Source organism: Callospermophilus lateralis, chromosome 19 (assembly GCF_048772815.1).
Source record: "Callospermophilus lateralis isolate mCalLat2 chromosome 19, mCalLat2.hap1, whole genome shotgun sequence".
Lineage (NCBI taxonomy): Eukaryota > Metazoa > Chordata > Mammalia > Rodentia > Sciuridae > Callospermophilus > Callospermophilus lateralis.
The window spans coordinates 6,230,771-6,257,831 of NC_135323.1; the positions used below are offsets into that span (position 1 = coordinate 6,230,771).

A 27,061-nucleotide genomic window follows, 5' to 3' on the forward strand; every position below is an offset into this window, starting at 1 on the left:
TGAGCTCTTCTTCAGGTCCATCATTCCTGCCAATGGCCACCAGGCTCCCCTCAGTCCTGGTACAAATAAAAGCACCAATGGCTCCATACTTGGGTATACAACCAGATAGCCACAAAGCCTGCTTAAGTCACCAACCCTCCATGTGGGTGTACACAGGGAGTGGGCTTTAGATCCCTATGTCCCTTCCAGCTCCGATGTCCTCTGGAGCCTTGAGTATAGCCTCAAAACAACATGGGTTATCAGAGCAGCTGCATTTGAGCAGAAGCCTCACCTATGTGGTGCTTACCCTGGGAAGGGCTTTGGCTTGGAAAGGCCACTAGGCAGGATGCTGGCAGTGGTGCTGTGTTAAAGCTGAGGGTGTGTGGAACTTCTGGAAGCAGACCCAAGACACAGGTCACCGGGCACTGCTTGAAAGAAGCTGAGCAACTAGGGACACAGATAGGAGGGACTTGATCTTTTTGTACCTTTTCAATTTTTGAACCATTTAATTGCATTATTTTAACAACAACAACAACAAAAAGTAGTTCAGGAAGTGAAAAGATAAAGTTATGGTCAGGGGCTTGAGGCATCTCTCTCTGGTTTCCTGCTCTCTTTTACAAAGCTTCTAAGTTGGATGGGAAACACTCATGCCTGTCTAGGGACTTCCGTTTTTGCTGTTGTATGTGCCAGGATCTCTTTGCCCTACCATCTCCTCCTACCTGTTGGAGACCAGATGCACGCTCTGCTCCTGAGCCCGCGTAGCACCGGGCCTGCAGCTGGGGCAGGCCAATGGGCTGGCAGGTGGCCGCCAGCTCCTTGCAGAGGAAAGCAAAAATCAGATGGACAGGAAAGTGGGCTCTGCAGGGTGCTGAGGGGTGCGGTCTGGCAGAAGCTACCCAGCTGGCATCACATGGTGCGGCTGTACTCGATGCCACCCTTGGTGGAGATGCCTGACCATGGTAGGAAGCTGCAGAGAAGGCTATGAGCCTGGCGGTAGATCCTATGTGGGATGGAGCAAGGGCTCAGGTTGGCTAGTGCTGAGCCCAGGTGCTGGATATAGTCCGTGGACTCTGTCAAGGAAGAATGACTTCCCCATCAGTCCTGCCTGCCTGCACACGCTGACACACAGTCGGCATGCAGACGGAACACTGCACTTTGTGGGGGTCCAAGCTCTCACTGAGCACTGAAGAGCACTGGAAAGCCTTGATAGAGGAGCCTTCTACTTTGAATAATAGCAATGGTAGAGAATGATGATAAAAGCACCTTTTGGGCAAAGCCTTTAGCTCGAAGACAGGATGCCCATTCTAAGGTGATACATAGGGAATGAGGCAGGGGTCTATCAGGAGACAATTGTTCCTAATCCTTCCCCAGACTCCCAAACCTTAGCACAGGAGGGACAGAGCCCTGTTCTTTCAAGATGGGGCTCAACGGTATTGAGGCCTGGATGCCCACAGGGGCCTAACTTCACATGAGCTCCGTGGCCTCCCTGGTTCTGGTCACCTCCCTCTTCCCTGTTTGCTTGTTTTTGAGGTGAATGAACCCTAGACTTACTCACTTGAACACCACTCCCCCTGCACCAACCCCACAACTGCTGTGGCATCTCCTGGTCTTCCTCCTGCCAGGGCTGGACAAAGAGCTAGAGGAGGCAGTGGGGTGGGGAACACTTCTGGGTTTGTGCCCCTACCATGAGGAAAATGTGAACCCAGGTGTTCAAAGAAAGCAAAAGTTTTTTCACTCATTCTTCTCTCCTGCTAACACAGGCTGCCTGGGCAGGGGCTTTGGTCTGCTTTGCTCACTACTGACCCAGCACACCCAGCACAGGAGGTTGCCCATCAGTGATTGTGGAGCAGATGGATGGATCTTGGGCCCAAGGGGTTAAAATCCATCCCTCCTGCCAGGCTGAAGTTGGGGACCTCCTTTCCTCACGTGACCAGACCCAGGCACAGCACACCTGATTATCATCTGAAGGCGAGCATGGAGCTGACTGACGGATTCAGCAGCCCCCAGCCAGGAAGTCATGTGTCCTCCCCCAGCAGCAAAGGATATAAGATGGTCCAGGGAGGGTGGCCGCCATTGATGTAGAGGACATAGGTGAAGCCATCTTTGAGGACCCCTCGGATGGAGTAGTAATAGGGCAGATAGTGATGCTGCCTAAAGTCTCTGTTTTCGTAGAAGTTTATCGCTGTGTTGTTGGTGGTGAGGACATGCAGGTAGATGGCTTTGCAGTGGTCCTGAGCTGTGTTTGATATGTGATCTTTTAAGCTTTCAAGTAAAAGGGAACCTTAAGAGAGGAGATGAGGGTTACACATAGTAAAGCAGTTATTTTATTTTGAGACATGGTCCAAGTTGCTGGGGGTCTTGCTAAGACATAGGTTCAAGACCCAGGCTGGTCTTGAACCTATGATCCTCTTGCCTCAGCCTCCCAAGTCACTGGGATTACAGGTGTGAGCCACTACACCTGGCATGGCAGGCCAATTAGAAAGGGCAATGAGGATGGGGCTGTGACTTCTGTGAGAGTCCAAGGTCTCTGTGCTCAGATCAGATCCCAGCCTCCCGTCACCTCCCACTGTGAAAGCTCATGGCCAGATGGAATTTGTGAGCTGCAGACCACTGTGGGCCACTTGCGTGGCCTGGAGGTGCCCTCCTGTGGACTGGACAGACAGTGGAGGCACACCAATCTTTCAGATGATAAGAATAAACTGGAGGCCCTGAGCTCAAAATGAAGATTGCTGCTCACTGGTGTGACCGAGTGGAATGGGAATTTGATGACATGGCATCTGATGAATGTTGCTGTGTTCTATTTCTTCATTTATGTTTTCTGCTCTCAACAGAGAGCGTCTAGCCAACAGACAGAGCTGTTGTGTGTGGTAGTAGGAGGGGCAAAAGGGTTGGTCTATTGTGAGGCCACCTGGGAGCAGATGCTGATCTAATTGTGACAGATTTGGGAAGGAAGCTACTGTGGAAAGGCCTGTGATGTGTGGAAAGAGTATGGGGAAGGCCAGTGGGGTGGGAGACGTGCCGAGAAGAGGGATAATGTGGGTCTGACCCAAGATAGGCAGGAGGAGGTGACTGAGGATCATTTAGAAGCTGGATTCATCAGGACAAGGAAAGTGACAAAATTGGGGGGGGAAGGGTGCCCAAAACATAAGCCCACTGCCCCTTACCTATGCCATGCTTCCTGAATTCTTTCACTACTCCCAGACTTAGAATGTACGCAACTTGTGTGTCAACAGAGAAGTTGGAGGCTAGAATATCTCCATCCTAAAGAGAAAGAGATGGAGTCAGGATAAGGCACAGAGTACATGGCAGAGTCTGTCCGTGGTCTACGTGCCCACTCCCCTGGCCCTGAGACCTGGAGCCACATGGGTGGGAAGGGAAGAACAAAGAGGGTAAGGGAAAGTCACCCTGCCTGCCCATGGAACTGAGAGCGTTTGGGCCCTCCTGGCAGAGGGCGGCTACTATGAAGATGCACCGCGAGGGGCTTTCCTGCAGGATGAGAGGCTGCTTCGTGCCAGAACTAGGTAGCTTACGGCAGGTACAAAGGCACACCTGTCCAGCAGGGACGTGTAGCAGGTGTTCAATACGGTGCAATGACACAGATGGACAAATATGCCCCTGGTGGTCCTGAGGAGGGTGTGCAGGCGAACACATGCCCTCTTCCACTACCCATGCCAGGAAGAGCATTGCAGGGCTCCACCAGCAACTCCACGCAGAGTCCTGCATGGGACAATGGTGAATCCAGCCACTTACAGCTTCTTAATTCTTCCACTTCATAAAGAACAGGAAGGACCTGCCAGGTGTGTGGTTTGCTTCCTTAAAGATGGACGCTGGGTGACACAGCCTTTTTGCTCCCCAATCATGTCGGGTGGGGTAGGCTTGGGCCCTGCTCTGAGTCAGCACCCCACCCACAGTGAACCCAGCAGATGTAGACTCTGCTTGAAGCCCTGGCTGACGGTGTTTAAGTGGCCCTGCCTTCCCCAGGGTCGAACCCACCCAGTCTCTCAGAAAGGCCCATGTGAGTGCTGGAGTGTAGAGGTTCCCCTCCTGAAGTCCAAGAGCAAAATGGTCCCCAAGCCTGCCTGGAGGGAAAACAAACACATTCCAGAAATTTCTAGTCACTCTTTTGGGGAAGTTGGCTGATGGCCTGGGGGCACCTAGGAAAAATCTACAAGAGGGAGAATCAGGTAACAAGGTAGGAGAAAGTGGGACAGTGTCCCACAGAAGAGGAAAGATCAAAAGAATATTGATCTTGCTCTCTCTCTGCTATATCTTAGCACTGAACAATGGAAGAAGAGGCTCAGGAGGAGCTAGGCTAGAAAAAGCTACTCTCAGATGAAAACAACTGCACTAAAACAATCACACACGAAATGGGGTAGACATCAGTGGTCCTGGCTCCTTAAAGAGGAAGAGATGTCGCCTTCCTTGCTTTTTGTTTGGTGCTGGGGATAGAACCCAGGGCCTCATGCAGGCTAGGCAGGCTCTCAGGTTTCCCCCTTTCCCCCTCCTTGGAGTAAATACCAGTGTGGTAAACACTATTGGGTCACTATGACCATAATTACTAGCAGAATCTATCAAAGTCAGTCAGGTGGAATGTGGTGTGTGCCTGTGGCCTTACAGCTTATATTTAGAGCATGGCATGCTAACCTGAGGGTGCTGCAGATGCTCAGCATTCTGAGGTAGGTAGGGAGGCCTGAGGGGGATCTGTGAGGTTGGGTATATCTTTACTTTCACTAGACTTGAGCTGGAACTTAGCATTTCCTTGAACAAACCACAGTAGGACTGGCAGTTTCTATGGCATTGCCACCAACACAAATCAGACATTTTTGTATCACATGACAACTGTGCAGATATTCAATGTATCATTCCTGCTTCAAAATGATTGTCCTTGTTAGGCCTGCTGAGGTCTTATTACTTGCTGCATGTGTGAAGGCACACGTACTCCTATGTCAGGTACACACAGAAGCCGACTGGACACGAGTCTCATGCGCTGCTCTGAACCCTCAGGTCACAGGCTCCTGAGACACAGGGCCACAGTGCACTCGTGCGATTCTATCGCAAGCCCCCTGCAGCCATGTCCGGTGACTATCGTGTCTATCACCACACAGACGTACCTCTTTATGTATTTTGGTCCTGCTCTTAATTTCAGCTACTATCATTCCCACAATGGCACCTCTGTAGGTTGCAGCAAGGGAGAAGAACTTCTTGTTGGATGTGATGTCACGATACCATGAGTCTGGGTACCTGGGGAAAGACACACTCAGGTGAGCCTGTGGGGCTCTGGCCATCACTTAACTACCTGTCACAGCTCTCTTCTAAAAAGCAGCCGACATTCCAGGCAGGAATGGGAACTGCTGATGTAAAAATGATTTTACTAGATGTAAGATATGAGAAAGGAAAGAAAACTCCAATAAAATTGCCTCCATGGAGCAATTCATGGAGGGAAGCACAAGGTGGCCTATTTCTCATCTGGGCAAGCTGAGATCTTAGGACCCTTGGTAACCCAGGACACTGGGTGATTTGGCACTGAAAACTTGTGGAAGTGATCTGAGGAAGAGCCAAGTTCACAGGTGGGTGGCTCTGAGTTTCCAATACTTCCCTGGACGGGCAGGAGGGGGGGAACACAACCTCAAGGGCAACATATCCTTAGGGCTGCTCACCAAGAAAGCCAAGATGCACTCCCCACCCCCAGGGGAACATGGAGAACACCTCATGCAAAGGCCCAGGATGTGGTCATGTCAGGCAGATCCAGCACAGGTCAGGCGGGGGAAGGCATTGGGATTCATGCGTTTTCCTTCTTAAAGATGGGAGAGACCTAACAGGTTAGACTGGACACATTCTTCAGACCAAGAGCAGGAGGACGTGATATAGGGGCGTGGCGTTCTGCCCTACTCAGTTCTGCAAAGGCCACACCAACCATTCAGTGAGAAGTTCCTCATAGGGCTGAGAACTACCCAAGCTCCTCCAAGCTCCAGGGGTGCACAGCTGGCCCTGTGGTCAGAATGAAGTGCTGCTATCTCACAGTGCGCAGACCATCATTCCACCTCCTGAGAGCCTGAGGCCTTAGGCCCATCAAGTGAGAAGAGACCTCTGCATTACATATAGCACTTCACTGAACATATCTGTAATTAAAGTTTCTGAGCAGATTTCTTTTGGGGAACTTCACATGAGGAAGGAGGCGAGGTGGGAAGAGCCGTGGAGCAGACAGACACAGGGGCTGAGCTCCACTGCCCACCTGGTAACTCTGGACTGCCATGGCCCCTCCAGGCCTGCTCCTAACTGTACATTGTGACAACATGGGCTGATGGGTCCTCTTCCAGTTTCAGCACTTGTGGATCCATGTTCTCCCCTCACCCCTGCATCCTGCAGCTGGGACACAGGTGCCCAACACTTACTCGATGGGGAACCAGTCACCACACAGGTGCTTCACAGTGTCTATGTCATCGTGGCAGAGGAGACGCAGGCTGACCTCGCTGAGGGCACTGGATGGCACCACCTCTGTCATTCACACCTGCAGGGAGAGGAGGCAGCATTACCTCACAGTTCGTTCACCTGTTCTCTTCTGTACACTGACCCTGGCAGGCAGGCAGGCAGGTAGGCAGGAGGGGACCTGGGGCTTCCCATGATGGAGTGTCTTCTCTCACACCCACATAGCCTCCAGGTGTCACAGTCACATCCTTTCTGCAGATGAGGAAAAGCTAGCAAGCTGTCTGTGGGCTGTTTTTCTTCTTTGTTCTGAGGTGCCACAGCTCCTCACAGTGGCCTGGCTTCATGTCTTATGACTGCGTCCCACAACTTCAGACAGCACAACAGTCCCAGCCAGCCCGACTTCTTCCAATCATGGCTTGGCAGCAACCAAACACAGATATGGGGCTCATTCCCCTGGGGCCAGGGAATGGCTGGGTGTCCCAGGCAAGCAGTGCTAGCTAGCACCACAGTGGATCATACTCAACTTCTCCTCCATCTAGCAAACACAGGCACCCAGAGTTCAAATCAACTGCTAGCAACTTTTAAACCCAGAAAGTATACTCAGCCCAGGCTAGTGGTTGAGCAGCCGCCTGTTTTACTCAGGAAGGAAGGAAAGAAGGAAGGAAAGAAAGAAGAAAGGAAGAAAAGGCAAGTGAGGGAGGGAGGCCAAGAGCTGGGCTCTGACAAAAGGGAAAACAGTTTCCTCTTTTTCAAGTTGAAAAATAGTAATCAAAATGGAAAGGGTTACACATTCATCCTGTCTTCCTAGGAGGAACTGTGCAGCTCACCTTAAATGGCCAAGGAAAAGTTCTTTTTTGTGTTAAAGTCTATTATTTCTTTTTTTGAGGAAAAGTTATCACAAAAGAACAAAATTCAGTAAAAGTAGAAATAATGACAGAATCATAAAGTCGCTATTTTGAAACTACCAAAGGAAATCTCAGAACCCAGTCGCCATCAGACTGTTAGACCCAGCACGTGAGAGGCAGGGAGGTAAAAGCCCGCTGACAGGCATCCAGCGGAGGGCCCTCCCCAGCCTTAGGTCAGCCCTGCCTCTCAGGCCTTGGGTTGGGACCAGTGCTTCAAGCTTGGTCCAAGCTTCAGGGGTTCCTGCCCAAAACTGGTTCTGAACCCAATGGAGCCTTTAGACCAAACTTCCTAGTTGCAGATGACACTCAGCACAGAACAACAAGAGAAAAGAGATCCAAGAAACTCAGATGTCTGACATTCCACATTAATTCTTTTCAGGAAGTCAAAGTCAAACATACAAAGTAAATGAGAAGAGACAAGGAGAACTAGATGTAATAAGTAAAGCCTTACCAGAGAAATAAAGTTGAAACAACACTTTGGGGAGACAAACAGCCTGGTCAGGAGGGAATGTTATGAAATTATTACTAATTTTCTTACATGCCATAAGGCAGAGAGGTAACATCTTTCCTAGGAGATGAACGCTGAAATACTTGGGAGTGAAGAACCATGATATCTGTTTTAAATGGCTCAAAAAAAAATTTACCTATGAAGTGAGTATGACAAAAAGCTATCAACTTTTGAACCTAGTGGGTAGCAGGGCACACCACAGGCATCTATCACCCTATATGTGCAACTTTTCTATATCTGAAACTTTTCATGATAAATGTGGTCAGGGAAGGACTATCATTACTTGCCTCAGTCCAGGCACTGTGCAGAGAGCTAAGGGACCTGGACACTCAGCCATACCAGCTGCTCAAGGTCGCTGTGCCTGGCAACCTGACCATGGCTTATGTCTGAGTCCGCCTTCAGCTTCAACAGCCTGCAGGCCCCAGTCAAGGATGGAACAAGATGCCTACCCATCATTTCATCCCAGGCAGAACTCTAGAAGTCCTATCAGCTAAGCTTCCACAACATAGCTGATTCTGAACAGGAAATCATTGCTTAGCTCTCCCCAGAAAGAGCAATATGTGCATGGGCAAATGACACCAACCAGCAGAGCCATGGCCTGGGTGACCATAGGCAGACCTAACTCAAGAACCGAGAGGCTGACACATAGGAAACAGAAGCAGCAAGGCTTGGATCTCTGTGGTTGCCTGGGGCAGGGGACTGACCACAAAGGTCCTGGGGGTCAGGGAATGACTTCTTGGGGGATACAAGTGTACACTGATTGTGGTGGTAATGATTACCTCCATACACACCTGTCCAAACAAGCTGAACTCTACGGTACATGACATTGTCTGTGTATACAAACATCAATGATGATTTAAAAGCTTTTTAAAAAATTCTGTTGAGAGGGCTGGGGATATAGCTCAGTTGGTAGAGTGCTTGCCTCGCATGCACAGGCCCTGGGTTCAATCCAACACCACAAACAAACAAACAAACACAAATTTCTGTTGAGGCCTGATAGAAAAGAGAGAAATCCATACTAAACTAGAATCTCTTATGTCCTGGGATTTACACATTTTTTTCCTTAGTATTCTTGGGACAAGGCTCTTCCCAGTTCCACTTTGAAGAAAAAACAGGCTGTGAGACACACAACTTTGTAGACTCTCCCTTCCTATTAAAAGTACTTCCACGTTTCCAAAGACCAATTCTTTAGAGGCCTTGGTGTAAAAACAAAAACAAGTCACATTCGACTGAGGGAGAACACTGTGATCACAGTGTCTGATCTGACTGGCAGCAATGAGGTAGGAGATGCTGGCCACACTGTGCCATGAGAGGAGATGTGGGACCACTGGCCTGTGGTTTACCAGCCTCCCTTTAGACCAGGGGTCTGTGCTGATCTAGAGGCCGAGACTCCCAGAGGCAGGGCTACAGCCCCATGTCTCCTCACCCTGCTCCCACCTCACACATCCTTTTGTGGGAAGGCTGGCCTTGGCCTGGGACAACTATGGGAAGAAAACATGGAGCTGGTTAAAGGAGGTCTTTTGACTAAGCAGGTCCTCTTTTCAGGTCTGGCAAGCCATTTCTGGGGATCAGGGGCCTGAATCTGTGAGGATCACTGTTGCCACCCAACCTGCTCTGTGGGAGGTCTGTGCCTATGAACATAAGTGAGAACAGACACCAAAACACCTCTATCTGGACAGGCTGAGACCACACAGGAAGCTTCTCTTCTGGGCCATGGTTAGCTTCAGGTGGCCATGCTGTCTGCCCATGCAGGGACATCCATCTCCCAGGCTCTCAATGCTGTTGGTAGCCAGTTCCTATGCTAAACAAAACTGTGAATTAACCCAGGTAAGTGTGGGGCCCCTAGAAATGGCAGGGCCAAAGCCTCAGTAGATGGCAAAGAATGTTCCAACCAACCCACCTCTGAGCCATCTCCTGGCACAGGGCTTGGTCAAAGAACTCTCCAGGCCCACAGCAGCCCGCAGGAGTGCACTGGGCCTATGACAATGCATTCCATTCACCTGAGAGGCTTTTCTCAGGTGATGAAGCACAACCAATGCTGGAAAGACTAAGTGAGTGACTAAGGCTTAGAGCAGAGCCAGGCTTGAGCCCTAGATGACTTCATGTGCCATTCACATGACCAACATTCTGTTGCTGGCACCTATGGGGACCCTCATGTGCCCATCTGGAACTTTCCAACAAATACTTATGCCCCACTGCTCTAAGGTTACTACGAGACAGAGCCAAGAATCTCAATGACTCAGCTACAGCAAAGGGATCAGCAGGGCGAAGTCAGCACAGAGGCCCTGGGAGATGGAGACTGGCACTGTCTCAGGCCCTCTAAATAGAATGGGTACTATGGCTGTGCTTGGGGGGATGGGGGCACCAAAGTCACAGACATGTGAGCCATCTTCTGGTATGTTTGCCTAAAAAGGCCTGAGACACATGAGATACATTTTCTATGATAAGCACAGAGACAGTATAGAGGAGAATCAGAAATTCACCTGACTTTTTAAGGCAGAACATGAGCTGGGGACTTTCTCCTTGGATGTCCTGGCCCTTTGTCGTCAGGACATGGGTGACTGAAGCAATCCAAAGAGGGGCAGACAAAGGATCTTCCAAGACCCAAATGAAGAACACGCCCTGCTGGGAACTGGACCCAACTGGCTCTGGTTTCCTCACTGCTCACTCCTCCTACCTCAATTTTGTGAGGCTGTTTGCAAACCACCCCCCACTCCTTTTATACTGAAATAATCCCTCCAGTCACAGGACTGAAGGCCACTTTTCCCTGAGGTCTTGTGGCAGTAGGAAGAGGCTGGCACCTCCACTTGTCACCATCCCCACTTGCAGAGCCAGGCAGGGCACCCCCTCACCAACACCACTTCCCAGGGCTTCCATGTGCTTGGCTCACATAGGGAAACAGAGCTGCAAGATACCCCAACATCCCCAGGCACAGGCACAGGCACATCCTGTGCCACACATCACTGCCAAGTTCTAGGGTATTCAGGATCCGAGGGACATAGAATCCCGCATGTTCTAGTTTAGGGAGGAAGGGTTTCCTGGTGACACAGAAGCACTTCGCTCACACCCGGAGTAAGAAGGTGGGGGCAACCCTATTTCCTGGAGTTTGCTTTCCTTGGCAGGCCCAGTCCTGATGCCCCAAGTCCACAGGGGCCACCCCCTTCTTCAGAGATGCTGCTTCTGTTACCAGACGAATCAGCAGAATTTTGAAAGCCTACCCTGCTCTCTTAACTGCTTGAGAGGTGCACTGGACTCCACCCTCAACCTCTGGAGCAGCCATCGGGTACAGCCAGCATGGACCTTTCTTACCATGGCTCATCTCTTTCTTACCATGGCTCATCTTTGCCAGTGCTAGGCTGGCCCTCCACATGCCTTCTATGTTGTGCCCCTTGTGCTCCAGATCCTGCTGAAATCTAGAGTCCCAGCTTCCCAGGCTAATCCCAGCAACCATGAGTCCCAGGATGGCTCTCCAGCTCTGTGCTTCAGCTTCTTTCCTGTGACTCTAAGAGGATTCTACCACCTTCCTCCAAGTTTCCGGGAAGATGACATGAGATGATGACATGAGATGGCTACTTTCACAGACCCCAGCCAGCTCTACGTCTCCTTCCTCCCTGATCCACACAGGCCCCCATCCTGCATTTTACAATCTTCACTGCTGCACAAAATTCCCTCTAAGGGACCATAGATACCCTTGTGCAAGAAACATCTTTACAGGCCTCCCTGATGCCTCCTTGGCCTTCAATACCAGGACCTGCTGTCAGCCTCCTGCTTTCCTCCCTCATTCTCTTCTTAGACTCACCAACTTCTACGTGGCTCATGGGAATCCATCCCAGCTGCCCCTCTTTGAGATCCAGCAGCCTCCCCTCAGAAAAATCCCTCCCCAAACTCTGTGCAGCTCTTCTCTTGGTCACTCTTTCTCAGATCCTCATGTCCCTTTGTTCCATGACAAAGCACTGTCCTTGCCCTCACCCTGGGCACACCAGGTTTCCTCCCAAGCAAAGCATGAAGGAAGATACACAAGCTCCTCCACCAACAGGAGCTGGACTACAAGGCCCCTGGGAATGTGAGATTCTGCAGACACAGGTTCACTGGCTTGGGAAACCCCACAATGGTGAATGTTAAGCTTTTGCCTTTAGGACGGATGGAGGAGAAAAGGAAAAACACACCAGTGACAGCCACAGGACACTGTCATGCACAGCAGTGAGACAGGCGAAGGGCTAAAAGCGGAGTGTGGAGGAGGCAACGGCACCATTCACAGCTCCTGTGTTCACGAGAGCAGCTGTCCTGGCGGAGCAAGCCGCCTCCACAGCAGCCTGAGCTTCTTCCAGACTTCAGTGTAGTAGGAAGATGAGTCATTTGCAGGGTGACAAGAAACAAACACCCACCTCTCTTTTTCTGAACAGCAGCCTCTTACTCAAATCTTCATGCTCTCAGGGGAGCCCATATATTGACCACATATAATTTGAGACACATTTTTTAAAATATTTTTTTAGTTGTAGATGGACACAATGACTTTATTTTGTTTATTTTTATGTGGTGCCAAGGATCAAACCCAGTGCCTCACGCATGCTATGCAAGTGCTCTACCATTGAGCCATAATACCGGCCCCATTACACATCTTTAAGCAGTAACTAATGACACCAGAGGATTCTGTTTGTTTAAAATTCTGTTTAGGACCAGCTAAATGAAGGAATGGTATCAGCAAACAAAAAGCAGGGGTCAAGGGAAAGGGCTAGAGAAGGGGAGATGGGAAGCTGCTCCATCCTATCTTGTGGTTATCAAAACCACAAGGAGTTGGGCCTGGTGGCACACACTTCCCAGCCACTCAGGAGGCTGAGGCAAGAGGATCAAAAGTTTGAGGCAAGCTGTGGCAACTCAGAAGACTCTGTCCCAAAATAAACAATGAAAATAAAAGAGGGGGACTTAGCATAAGCTCATATACTGGGGATGAACCCGGTAGAGGGCTGCCGGGTTCATCCCCAGTATCACAAAAAAACAAAACAAAACAAAAAACTCCTCGTGGATCTGTTCCCTTAAACTGCAGGTTTGGCCCCATGTTCTTTATGCCTCTGTTAAAAATAGCACTACATGGTTCTGGTGAGGTCCCAGGTCCAGACCCAGTCCTTCCTCTGGTGGAACATTCCCTCCACTTCATACTGTGACCCAGTGTACTGGGTCATTAACTTACTGAAGGTCAAGCCCTGCTCTGGGGACTGGAGAATTAGCTGTGGGCAGTGGGAATCTCACCCACAGGGAGCTGCAGAGCTGTCCTGTACTGTGACCTAAGTACAGAAACTGCTGCTCTGGCTAGAGGGTTCCATGGTGAACAGCAGACCAGCAAACACTGCTGTCACCTGATCTGGAAAGGGAAACTCTTCCCCCACAGGGACAAAGAAATCTATCCCCTCACACCTTCCTGAATACCACACCTGAAGTGCACAGGGTCACAACAGGCGGAAGATGCCTCTGCCTATGTTGTGCATCTGCCTGGCTGGGCTGGCAGTGCTTTCCTGTTCACCAACCAGCTGAATCCCCCAGTCTCTGGGTCTCCACTAATGAAGTTTAGGGCCAAACTGTGCCCTAAAGTCAGATTGGAGGAATGATGATTCACCTTTGATGCCCCCTCAGTCTGCATCAGAACTGAAGAATGACAAAGACAAAGAGGAAGAACAGAGAGAACAAGACCCAGGAGGAAGAGAATGGGAGACTGGGGGCCAGAAAGTGTGGAGCCAAAACCAGACCCCATGGCTAAGTCACCTGAAAGCTTCACGTTCCTGGCATAGAAAACAAGGTGCAGGGGGCTGGGGCCCATCACTCTTTGCTTCTTTTGCTGCGATTTCTACTGGGGGTTATTGTGTTTTCTTTCTTTCTTTCCTTCTTTCTTTCTCTCTCTCTCTCCCCCTTTCTTTCTTTTTTTAATATTTCCATTTCTGGGTTTGCATTTAAGATCCTCCAGAATCAAATACATGTTAAATATGAAATTAGGTCAGATTTGGCATAAATTACTATTTGATTCTGATCATTTTTTTCTTTTTCCTTTTGGGTGTTGAGGAATCAAACCCAGGGCCTCATGCATGCTACTCAAGAACTCTACAACTAAGCTATAACCTCAGTTATAGTTAGCTGAGGTTAACTTTTCTAACTAAAATGATATTCAGAAGGAACTCAAACTCATGTCTGAATTTGTCTCTGGAATCATGGCAGATGTTTGTGTCTTATCACTCATTTCCCTCTTAGTTTTCTGCAACAATCTTGGGTTGTTTTTATCATCAAATAAATACTTTTAGATGGTTTGTTAAAATAGTCATATAGGATATTTAAAATTAGTAGTGACTGGGAAATTTTACAGCATCTCTTCAAATTATGTGTAGAACTAGTACCTATGATACTAAAATAGACTAAGCACTGACTTTTAAACCCTGTGCCCTGATCTAGACAGACTAAGCACTGACTTTCATGGCACTTGGGATACTGGTGCCATAAATAAAAGTTCTCAACAAGACTGCAAGTTGTAGGGGCTGGGGTTGTGGCTCAGTGGTAGAGCACTTGCCTAGCATGTGTGAGGCACTGGGTTCGATCCTCAGCACCACATATAAATAAATGAATAAAATAAAGGTCCATTGACAAATAAAAATAAATAAATAAAAAGACTGCAAGTTGTAGAGGAGTCTGTAGATAGGGTGGCCAAGCAGGGTTCCTGTGACCTCGGAAGAGCAACTCTAGTGGCTATTCGAAATCCAATTGGAAAAATTATTTTGACGTTTTAAGACAACCATTTCCAAAAGGGCTTATTTTTGGAGAATGGAATCTTTCATTTTTAAAGTATAAAAGTGTAAAATTGGGCTGGGGAAGTGGCTCAAGTGGTAGCGCGCTCGCCTGGCATGCGTGCGGCCCGGGTTTGATCCTCAGCACCACGTATAAACAAAGATGCTGTGTCCGCCAAGTACTAAAAAATAAATATTAAAAAAATTCTCTCTCTCTCTCACTCTTTCTTAAAAAAAAAAAAAAGTGTAAAATTAATCTGTGTTAATAGTAAAGTTAATAATTCATAAGCAAGGGCTGGGGTTGTGGTTTAGCCGTCAAATGCTCGCCTCACATGTGCAAGGCCCTGGGTTCGATCCTCAGCACCACATAAAAACAAATAAGTGAAATAAAGGTACTGTGTCCAACTACAACTAAAAAATAAATATTTAAAAAATAATTCATAAGCAACAATAAAGAATTTTGTACTCATCCCCCAAAATAATAGTCACAGATTTCTTGTGGTTTGTATGAGAAAAACAGTTTTGATACAGGCAAGGTCTTGCCTGGTGAGGGGCCTGCAGGCTGCACAGGTATGTCTAAGTCATGCTGCCTGGGGAGACAGTGCCCTTTTCTGCATGCAGACTTTAATAAAAGGCTATATGGGGTGTCCTGAGGGTAAGCAAAGTAATCTGAAACTGTGGGTAAAAGAGGAGCAGCAAATGTCTGACTGGCGAGATGTGCTGAATGCTACAAAAAACAGGAGTGAATCATCCCCAAACAGGTTACAAGGGCAGTAGAACAAGCACCTTCCAGAAAAACAAGCATGGGAAAAGTATCTAAGGGCAATCCACGAATGCCAAGGGAATGATGGAAATAGTGCTGCATCAATATTTTCCAGAAGAGTCCTTTTCAGTACTTAAGGAAATACTACCTACCTGCTGTTTTATAAAATGGTATTGCTTTCTTCTAACAGTTATTTTCAAGCCGGGCTCAAATGTCAATACTTTGCTGCCTAATGGATCCTACTTCAGGAATAAACAAAAAAGAAGAACTTCATTGATTTTAATAACAATAATTATATCACAAAAAATAGAGCTGGAAGAATATTTTTTTAAATGTGCTTTGCTAAAGATGACAGAATACCTTTCTTTTGTCTTTCTATAAAAGCAAAAGGAACAAGGACTTTCTCCAACATTTGTTACGTGTCCCTATCCAAGACCACATCTTTACTTTGCTGGAACTTTGAATCTGTGTTTAGAAGGTTTATTTCTGGCATCAATGCCCCAAATGCCATGCTATTCCAAGGGCACCAGATTTAAAAGCCAGAACTGAAAGTCTATTTTAGAGCAAAATAAGTAGTCATTCTCCTTATAATTTGAAGAGACATTTGAAATATCTACACTGTCACACTCATGATTGCTTTCACTATCATTTTTGGTATGTTTGGCTCCTCCTGGTCACATAGATCCTGACTGAGGTAAAGAGACATGAGGGAGCTGATCCTCATTTGATGTCTCTCCCCTGGCTCAGAGCTGTGGCTACCTCAGGGTGACTGTCATTCTCCTGCCAGCTTCCACACTGGGGCATTCCAGCTGCATTAAGCCCCACCGCTCGACATTGACCTGGACTCCAAACCACTTCCTGCAGAAAGCCTTGGTTCCAAATTCAGACCTCTTCTTCACAAGCACTTCACATACTATGCTGTGCGCAGCAGAGTATGAACTCTTTCGTGTGTGTCTGGGTCAAACATACAGGACATTTTAAAATCAGCAATGTGATTGCTGGGCTCCTGACAGGCCCTGAACTGCTTGCTCTGCTAGCTCTTACCAGAGGCCATGCTGAAAAGAGTGACTGCAGGGAAGGAGGCCCAACTCTGGAGTACCAAAGGCATATACAACCCTTTCTGAATCACAGTCAGCATTTGAACTTAGCCTAAAAGAGCCAGCATTTTCAGCTTCACTCTGCAGACCAGCATGTGGCTTGAAAGCAGTTCCAGCAACATACACTTCAGTACAGAGTCCACACCCCAGCCTTGCTTTCTGCAAAGGAGAAACACAGGTGTCAAAACCACCGTGAGGGTTTTGTGAGTTCCTTGCAGGGGATGATGAGGCAATAATGGATATCAAATGTAGATCTGCAGTCACCATTTAAGAGAAGACATGCCTGATAAGCAGCCACATTCAACTCAATGGGGAGAGTTGTTACCAAGAAGTGGGACCTCTGGCCCATTTTGGTCAAGCAAAGACAGTCACTGCTCTGAACTGTTCTGAAGATTTTGTCTACATGTGTGTCCTGTGACTGCAAGGTAAGGATTCTATATCTATGTGATCTAAACAATTCTGAGGCTGCCAGATGCCACAATGTTGCTAAGAGGTACACTGAGGCACCAAGTCATCAGCACACTGTGACCTCCAGGTCATGAACACCAGCACCCTTCCTGGTCTTGCTTCAGGTCTATCTTTTATTTTCAAATCTCCTGACATCCAGGAATTTTCTTCCATTCCAGTCAGAAGCATGCTGTTGCTAAGCAACTTGGACAAGTCACATCTTTAGTTACTCCCCACACTGTGCGTGGGTGTGGTTAAAACAAACGGGGTGATAAAGTCACTTCAAATTACAACTGGAAGAGGCTAAAGATAGGACACATACAGACCTTAAAAAAAAGAAAAAAAAGAAAGAAAAAAAAACAAAAAAACCAGTGCTTTATGTTGGCATGTTGACACCAGATCATGCCTGACTTTGCAACACAAATCTAGCACATCTGCTAGCTCTGTGAGATGAAATTCCAGCAAACCACAGCCCAGTGGAGGGGTCCATGAATGCCACAATCTCAGAGGGCTGATTTGCACCTTATTTCTGATGGGTACAAAATTCTACAAGAGGAGGATGAAGACCTCTGTTCCCTGTTGTGATCAATCTATTGGTCTGGAAGATAGCCCTTGATTTTCTTCTGCTTGATTTTCCCATCTGCTCTTCTATAGCTTAGGCCAATTCACTGATGTATGCACACACATGAGTATTTACAGCTGTTTTTGCTCCAGGCCCCTTTTAACTCAACAATACTGAAGGTGACCCTCTTGCTGTCCAGTCAGAAATATCACCACAGAACTTCTACAACTTCCCTGGACTTCACAGTGTCATACAAGATTTGCATTTTGAGCCACACAACTTGCCCTCCTCCATCAGATATGCGTCTTCTAGGGGTTTTATGTCTTAGATGTTTTGATAGAAGGGAAAATCTCTGTAACAGGAAACCACCTCTCCAGGGATTTGGTACATCATGGAGTGTCACTCTGTTGGGCTGTTACTCTTTTCTTTCAGAACCAATGAGTGACAAGAGTGGCACAAAAGCTCACCCAGCTCAAGGACTTGGCAAAGGGAACAGAGATCAAGGAAGCAGCCAAAGTTCATGTTTATTGCAGAATACCTCCTTGTCTCACCTCCAGGCAGGGCACAGCTATTTGTCGGAGGTTCACAGAAGGCCCACAGCTTTCCCTCAATTTTGTCAGGGGGCAAACCACACAAGCTACAGATCCCCTCATCTCCCTAGCAAGTGCCCAATTTGTAGAGGTGGTGGAGGGTCTGCACGGCCGGTCCGTAAGCTCCCCGGAAGGCGAGCATTTGTCTTAGTGTTAAAACTACGGCTGGGAAGGGAAGTCGCGAGGGGACCAAGGCAGAGCCCTGGGCTTTCAGGAGCCCACCGGACGGCCAACAAGTCTGCCAACAACCAGCCCTGCGCAACAAGTACCCAGAGGCGAGGGCCGCGCGGGCCAGACCCTCCGCCTCCAAGACCCCGGGGGCGGGACTCCGCGCACCGCCTTTTTAGTTCTCAAATTCCGCCACAACTCGCCCTGGGCCCGGCGCGGAAATGACCCCAGGCGACGGCTGGCCACCCGCAACCCTCGCCCGCTTCTCGGCCGGCGCAAATTCTCGCCGCCACTGGAACCGGCCCGCGGGCTGGACGCTCGAGCAACGAGGACGCGCTGGCCCCCAGAGCCCAGCCTCCTACAGGCCCGGCCCGCAGCCGCCTCCCTTCCACATTGCAGGCCAGAGCCCGGCGCCTCACCTCGGGCGGGAGCCGGTGGCAGCTGAGGGCGTCGCGGGGCTCAGCGCATCCTGGGGGCTCAGGGAGCCGGACTTGAGACCGCGCGGGGCCCGCAACGAGTTATGTAACCGGCAGGGGCCGCAGCCGGGACGGAGGCGGCGGCCCGCGGCACTTCCGCCTCCCGCGCCCGGCCGCGCCGCAGCCCGGAAGCCGCCCCGCGCGGCACCGCCCCCTGACGCCAGCGCCGCCATCTTGGGAGCGGGCAGGTCCCCCAGAAACCGGCAGGGTGGAGGAGCGGCGGTGGTGAACCGCAAGCGCGTAGGGCGGAGCCCGGCGCTGGCGCCCTCCGGCAAGTCGTGGCTTCCAGTAGCAGACGGGAGGTGGCCTCAGGTTGCGGCGGTTCGCCGAGGAATTCACCCAGAGCTTGGTGTTAGGGGACACGTGCTGAGCAAAGACTTTACGGGAACGCATACCTTGCTTTCAAATAACGACAGAGCTTCAAATATCCAAAGGATGGAGCAAGAAGCTGCGTACGGCCGGGCGTTGAAACGAATAACCTCAAAGGATCTAATTACTATCCAAGAGATTTAAGTCATCGCAAACACTTTTGTGCCCACAATACTGTAAAAATGTACTTAGAAAAGTTAAAACTATTCTTTAAACATTTCGAGATGGAAAATGTTCCTAAAGATTTTAAAGTTTTAAAGGTAACTGGGCTTAACTAGATCAAGAGTGAATAGTTGAGTCTATTGTCCATGTAGTAGCTAGCGGAATCTTGATCTCCTTATAGCAATCTCTGTTTTCTTTTCTTTCTTCTTCTTCTTTTTTTTTTTTAATTTTTATTATTTTTTAGTACTTGGCGGACACAACATCTTTGTTTGTACGTGGTGCTGAGGATCGAACCCTGGCCGCACGCATGCCAGGCGAGCGCGCTACCACTGGAGCCACATCCCCAGCCCCCCCCCCCTTTTTTTTTAAAGAGAGAGTGAGAGAGGGGGGGGGAGAGAGAAAGAGAGAATTTTTAATATTTTATTTTTTAGTTTTCGGCGGACACAACATCTTTGTTTGTATGTGGTGCTGAGGATCGAACCCGGGCGCACGCATGCCAGGCGAGCGCGCTACCGCTTGAGCCACATCCCCAGCCCCTGTGTGTTTTCTTTTTGTAACAGTTTCTGTAAGATTCTTTTTCAAAAGGCTGGAAAATCACTTGGTCAGATGAAGATCCATATACTACTATTTAGAACTCTGTAGACTTACATTTTAAGCACCACAAATATGCTGTTGTTAGCAGCAGGTGTGGTTAGTGCTTGGACCCGTTTAAGACATTTTGAGCATCCGATTATATTTAGTGTGTGTTATTGTTGAATTATTTCTAGTTAATCATGTTACAGAAATTAAGATTGATTATAAGATTCACACAAATATGGCAAAATAAAGGGAAAATGAGGGTGGGCATGTAATAAAATGCACATTATGAAGTCCTACTTTTTAAACATGTGCCGCACTTTTAACTGCAAGCTTTTCAGAATCCAATATGAAAAGACAATTGGTTACAAGATTCATCTAACCAGTGTTTAGGAGAGTATTCCCTGGATTCCATTGTCCCATACTTCTTCCTCTTTCAGAAAAGAAATCCGAAGGAATTCTAATCTGTCTGTCATATCTCCTTTTTTTTTTTTTTTTTTTTGATATTGGGGATTGAACCCAGGGGCACTTCCTTACCACTGAGCTACACCCCAAGCCCTTTTTGTTTTTAAATTCTGAGACAGGGTCTCTGTAAGTTGCTGAGGCTGGTCTTGGACTTGAGATCCCCCTCCCCGAGTCTCCCCAGTTACTGGGATTATTGGCATGTACCACCACACTGAGCTGTCACCACACTATCTTCTTGTAGTGATAAAATCCCACTCCTTACAGCAGGCCAAATCATTGTCAAGATAAGCTTATACTTGGCCTTCTTTGCAGCAAGGGCGGGCTCTGTTCTAAAGTTTTTACTGGTGACCAAGAGGGAAAGTGAGGTAGGCAACTTCTGTGTCACATCCTTAAAAGGCCATTACTGAAATGTTAACTGGTGAAGCTAGGTGAAGGGTGCATAGGTGGTTACGTTATTTAGATATTCAGGAATATTGAAATTTTCAAAGTAAAAAGGTGGGTTAGAAAAAGAAAACTGCCTACTCTCCACTCTCCCATTTGCTAGGACATGGAAACAGTAGTAAACCCCTTCAGTTACACAGGAGAGGCAAAACCCGACCTGGGTCCTTGCACCCCAGCCTGGGCTGTGGTTCAGAATCTGACCTAGAATTTGTTAAAACTGCTGAACCTCAGGCTTCATCCAGATCAACTGAATCCAAGGGCATTTAGCTCAGGCACTGGCATTCGAAAGGATCCCCAGGTGAAGAATGGTAAGCATGTTAAAATTTGAGAAGCATGCCCTAGGTAATTGCACAATGAGGACATTCTGTTATTTTCAGGGCTCTGTGTATTGCACTATAAGACGAACTTGGCATATACATCCAAACTTTGAGAACACTCTTTTTAAACTCAAATGAGAAAATGATTACAATTTCTCCAGGGCTTCCTATGTGCCAAGCCTTGTGTTTAAACAAGATCTCAATTATCCTCAGGACAACTTGGGCACCATGTGTTGTTACTAAGAAAATATTCCACTCTCTCCCACTGAGTGGCCTTGGCCCCATACTGTTTCAAAGTGGTCCCTCACTGGTTTAATCAATTAAGATCAACCCTTTCTCCCTTGGCTTGGTGACAGTTCAGATGACCCTGGCCTAAGCAAGAGAGGGCAAGGGGCATCTCCTGGTCATGGGGATTATTTCAGGAACAATCTAATCATAGGGAGTGTAGTTCTAATCCATCCTCCAAGTCTCTGCCTTCTTGGTTTTGCACTGCTGTACTCTACTTCTTAATCCAACAGATTACTAGCTTTGTAATGATCATCTCCTCCTTCAGTTAATCTATTGAACTGAAAGTTTTGCTATAACTGAATTTCATCCAGTTGTGAAGTCTAGGCAGAGCTGCCACCTCTCTCCTCTAGAAGTTCTGTTTCATCAGGAGTTCTCTGGAAAGTTGTTTCTTCTTCCCCTGCCCCTAAGTGTACTATCTGGTACATCACTATTTTTCTCTTGGCTATTCATGGCCCATTTCACCTTCTGGCCTTGGGTCGAGTAGAGAGACACCTAAAGGTTCTACTGGTGGGGAAAAGCTGCAGGCTCCCATGGTCTGGTCACATATCAAGCTGTCAAGCAGGGCCTTTAAAAGGAAGCCCCTGATTCCTGCGTGCTCAGCTCCCCAGCTCTCACCTAGCCTTGGAGACAAGAATGTAATCAGGTTCCTGTGACCTAAAGAGAGCAGCCAGCTATCACCTGCATGGACAAGCTCTGCCCTTCCCTTCTGAAGACACTCCAAGACCAGAATCTCTAGAAAATGAGGTACTTTAATGTTCACCCACCGTTTTTCATGGCCCTGATACACTTATCTGGCCCATATAGGAACAAAAGTCCAGTTTTGCTCTTATTCCAAGCTTGGGTGATCCCAAAGCCTCCCTTCTCTGGATGCGACCCACCTATGACCCCTTGCTCTATTTGGAAAGAGTGGTCAGTAAGATGACCTATAGCTGGGGAGGGAGGACAGCAAGGACTGGCAATCCAGTCCCCACCAACACCTGGACATTCAGGTGGTAAACAATACTGCAGCTCACAAACATTTACACACACCTGAACACTTTTTTTTCTTTTGTTGTAGATGGACACAATTACTTTTATTTATTTATTTTTATGTGGTGCTGAGGATTGAACCCAGTGCCTCACACATGCTAGGCAAGTACTCTACCACTGACCCACAACCCCAGCCCCAACCTGCACACTTTTTGATTACAGATGTCCTGAAAAAAAACCACCATAAATTGAGGGCTCATGGTTTCAGAGGTCTCAGTCCATAGAAGGCTGGCTCCATTCCTCAGGGCTCAAGGTGAGGCAGAACATCATGGTGGAAGAATGTGGTGGTGGAGGAAAGAGACTCAGGCATTGCATGAAGGAGAGGGAAAGCAAAGGGAGGAGGGAGGAGGGAGAGACAGGGAGAGGGGGAGGGGGAGGGGAGGGGGAGGGAGGGAGGGGGAGAGAGAGATCTGTTCATATATATATATTTTTAATATGGTGCTGGGGATTAGAACCCAGGGCCTTGTGTATGCTAGGCAAGCACCCTACTAACTGAGCTATATCCCCAGCCCCATAAGTTGAAAATATTAAGTCAAAACTGCATTTAACACTTCTTACCCACCTAACATAGTAGTTTAGCCTAGCCTACCTTAAATATGCTCAGAACAGTTACATTAGTCCATAGTTTGGTAAGATCTTCTAACACAAAACCTATTTATAATATTGACTATCTCATGTAATTTATTGAATACCTATGTCCACAAAAATGCTGGCAATATTCAATTCTTGTAGCACATTGGTTGCTAATTCTCCTGATCATATGACTGACTGGGAGCTGTGGCTTGTGACAGCTTTCATTGCACAACATCTTTTTTTCCTCAACTTTTAAAATTTGTTCTTTTTAGATATACGTGACAGTAGAGTGTATCTTGACATATTATACATACATGGAATATAACTTATTCTAATTGAGCTCCCATTCTTGTGGTTGTACATGATGTAGAATTTCACTGGTCTTGTATTCATATATGAACATAGGAAAATTATGTCCAATTCATTCTTTTTCCTATTCCCATCCTTCCTTCCCTTCATTCCCCTTTGTCTAATCCAATGAACTTCTATTCTTCCCTAGTCCCTCCCACCATCTTGAGAGTATTGTACCACATATTGCTATCCTGGGAAAAGATCAAGATTTGAAGTGTGGTTTCCACTGAATGTGTATTGCTTTTGCATTATTGTAAAGCTGGAAAATCATTAAGCTGAACCATAGTAAGTTGGGGACCATCTGTACTTCTGTAGGAAAAATTCCTAGAATGTTGGTTAAAATGATTTTAATTAACCATATTTTAACTTTGGAAACAAATCACAGAATGCCTGCCAGAAAGGTTTTTTTTACTAATGTGTTGTCATACCAAGAGCAAGAAGACTCTACATTTGCTACACCAAGACAAACAGCCCACACCCCTGCCAACATGGGAAACTATTCTTTTTTATTTTTTTGCACTGTATTAAAATTTTTTAAATTGGTTTTTTTAGTTGTACATGACAGTAGAATGTATTTTGACATACTGTATATACAAGGAGTATAAATTTCCATTTTTGTGTAAGTAAGTAACTTATTCCATCTTGTACATGATGTGGAGTTACACTGGTCATGTATTCATATGTGAATACAGGAAAGTTATGTCCCATTCATTCTATTGTCTTTTCCATTCCCATTCCTCCTCCTTTCCTGGCACTCTGCCCTGTCCAATTGGGTGAACCTCCCCTTCTCCCTCCCTTGCCCTGGAATACTATTCTTTACCTCTCTGCAATTGAAATTACAAAGATGTCATTGTTTTCATGTGTATTTCTTAGTCTGTTTGAAAATTTTTTTCAATTTTTATTAAGTATATTTCACCTTTACATAATACATTTTTACAAATGTGTCTAACAAGATATTTTTAGTTTGGTTTAACTTGGGGAGATTTTCTGACATTAAACCTTTTTTGAGGTAATACATGCCTATGGTAAATTTTTTGTTTTTTTTTTTAAGAGTGGGGGAGAGAGAGAGAGAGAGAGAGAGAGAGAGAGAGAGAGAGGGAATTTTTTAACATTTATTTTTTAGTTTTTCAGCAGGCACAACATCTTTGTTTGTTCGTGGTGCTGAGGATCGAACCCGGGCCGCACGCATGCCAGGCGAGCGCGCTACTGCTTGAGCCACATCCCCAGCCCCTATGGTAAATTTTTTAAAAGGACAAAAGGATTCAAGGTGAGAAATATTTCCCTCTGTTTCTGAGTATCAGAGTTCTCCAGGGAACTAAGGTTATCAGGTTCCTGGCATTCTTTCAGAGATATTTACATGGACAAGCACTATATTTTCATAAATAAAAAGCAAATATGAGATGAGGGCCAAACTTTGAAATTAAATTCTCTTTTTTCCTCACTTAAAGAAGGCCAGGCATTGTGGGTATTCAAATGGTGACCAGGAAACAATCTGCCTTGTGTGATTAACTGATAGTTTGATCAGGATTTCAATGCAGATGATTGCAAACAAGTGTGCAATATCTAGAATGAAATGAGTAAATATAGATTTACTGTATCTGCTATGTGCTACACACCATTATAGTCCTTCTGGTAAGTTCTCTTTTCCTTCCTCAACAACTCTGAAAGATAGGTATTGTCCCCATCTTACAATGAAATACTCACCCAAGGCCTTTACGGCACACAGGATGAATGAAGCTCCTCTCCAAAGTGGCAGCTCTGAGTGCTCACTACGAAGGATGAAAATCAAGAAACAAATGGATTCTTTATTAGAAAGGACCGGTTCTGGGGCTGGAGATGTGGCTCAAGCGGTAACGCGCTTGCCTGGCATGCGTGTGGCCCGGGTTCGATCCTCAGCACCACATACAAAGATGTTATGTCTGCCAAGAACTAAAAAATAAATATTAAAAAAAAAAGAAAAGAAAGAAAGGACCGGTTCTTCACTAAAGCCACGAACCATAACTTTCCTGACTTACCTAGGAGGAAAGTCACAAGTTTACAAAAGCAGCCTTTACAGGAAGACCTCTTTCCTAGTGTCCAGGAGAAAAAACAAAATAAGTCACTTCATGGCAAGCTCTGAAGCTTGTTAATCAGTACTTGTTCTGCCTGAAAGGGCTCTTGACCATCCTTGGGGCACTCCCAGGAAAGTGGAAAGATTACATGAGATTGGCATGAAATAGAGTGGATGGTTCTAAGGGTTTTATTAGTATCCGCATAGATCAAAACCAGGACAAACAAGAAAAAAATATTTGGGGTTTCCAAAATATCTGGAAATTCTCCCTTGGTGTGAAATAATGCATGTGTATAAGATGGATAATCAAGGATGAGACTACTTGCAATTAGAACCAAAACAGAGAAAGAAAAGGACCATGCGGCTACATAGTTCCTGTCTCAGAGGGTCTGCTTCTCCATTTATCTGTCAGTGTACTCTAAGACTTGGCTTACTAATTAGACTCACAAGGGACTGTTGCTTAAACTAAATATTTATTTGCATACAGTTAGAGTGACTGGAATACTCTATTTTACTTAAAAAAGAATATACTCATTTATCCTCCTATGAATTAAGTGAAAGCCTTTATTTTACTAAACCCCCCTGAATCATTCAGTAGTAATAATTTAAAAAGTATTTATTGACAGGTCAAAATGGATTTCACATAAGTAAGTTTCCTCTGAATACAATGGCAACATTCCAAACAGGATAGAGAAGGCTTTGACTCCTTTCCTGGAACTCTTTTCCCTACTAAGTCTGGATCTATGCCTCATCCTTCAAGGTAAAAAACAATCTTTTGGGGGCTGTGGTTGTAGCTCAGTGGTAGAGTACTGGGTTGGATCCACAGCACCACATAAAAATTTAAAAAAAGGTATTAAAATACAATAATATAATTAAAAAAAAGTCTTCTTTGTGTGTGTATGTGTGTGGGGGGGCAGGGTACTGAAGATTGAACCCAGGAGCACTGTACCATTGAGCAACATCCACAGCCCTTTTTTATTTTGAGTTAGGGTCCCACTACTCTGCCCAGGCTGTCCTTGAACTTGTGATCCTCCAGCCTCAGCCTCCCCAGTCACCAGTCACTGGAATTAAAGGCATGCACCACCATGCCCAGCCATCAGAGGCAAGGCCATCATTTTACTCCTGGCCATCCCATCTCTGTAACTCCTAGGCTAGTAAGTCTCAATTAAATCCTGGATCTCAGAAGTCTTAATTTGATGAACCCTTTTGGGGGGGGCAATAACTTAAACATGTAGTCTTCTAACAGACTACCCATTCGGTCATTTCTTTTCTGTCCTCATTGTGTCTAACCTGCATTCTCTGTGGGTCCCATTACCCTCCAGGAGTCTTTGTTTGAAGCTTCTATTTAACAAGAATTAATCAGGGGCTCAGGCTGTAGCTCAGTGGTAGAGTGCTTGCCTAGCACATGTGAGGCATGGGTTCAATACTCAGCAACACATAAAAATAAATAATAAAGGGGGATTAGGGTTGTGGCTCAGTGGCAGAGTGCTCGCCTAGCACATGCGAGGCCCTGGGTTTGATCCTCAGCACCACATAAAAATAAATAAACAAAGGTATTGTGTCCACCTACAACAAATAAACAAACAAATAAATAAATAAATAAAGGTACTGTGTCAAAAAAATTAAATCAGTATCAGCAGGTCTAGAATCTGTAAATGGAAGCTTCTCTGGCTTCAGTAACTGAAAAACAATTTGGCTGGAATTGACACAGCAAAGTTAATTTATAATAATGACATTAACATGTTGGAGGTACAT

At 46.7% G+C, this 27,061-nt stretch overlaps 1 protein-coding gene across 1 annotated transcript; it reads right to left on the reverse strand.

Annotated features, from left to right (window-relative positions):
* Nucleotides 1–795: 795 nt before the first annotated feature.
* Nucleotides 796–18,717, reverse strand: Naa60 (N-alpha-acetyltransferase 60, NatF catalytic subunit). The gene is made up of 6 exons (XM_076840497.1): nt 18,629–18,717; nt 6,372–6,487; nt 5,091–5,220; nt 3,144–3,240; nt 2,026–2,260; nt 796–1,042 (listed from the first exon to the last, which is right to left on the reverse strand). The coding sequence occupies exons 2-6, from the start codon at nt 6,479–6,481 to the stop codon at nt 886–888; spliced, it is 729 nt and encodes a 242-aa protein (XP_076696612.1). The 5' UTR covers nt 6,482–6,487; nt 18,629–18,717; the 3' UTR covers nt 796–885.
* Between the last annotated feature and the right edge of the window lie 8,344 nt (nt 18,718–27,061).

Coding starts and splice junctions, on each gene's coding strand:
- Naa60 (XM_076840497.1), bottom strand. CDS start 6,481: ATGACAGAGGTGGTGCCATCCAGTGCCCTCAGCGAGGTCAGCCTGCGT. Junction 5,221..6,371: donor GGTGACTGGTTCCCCATCGA/GTAAGTGTTGGG, acceptor GTCTTTCCCCAG/GTACCCAGACTCATGGTATC. Junction 1,043..2,025: donor CACCCTCCCTGGACCATCTT/ATATCCTTTGCT, acceptor GACAGAGTCCAC/GGACTATATCCAGCACCTGG.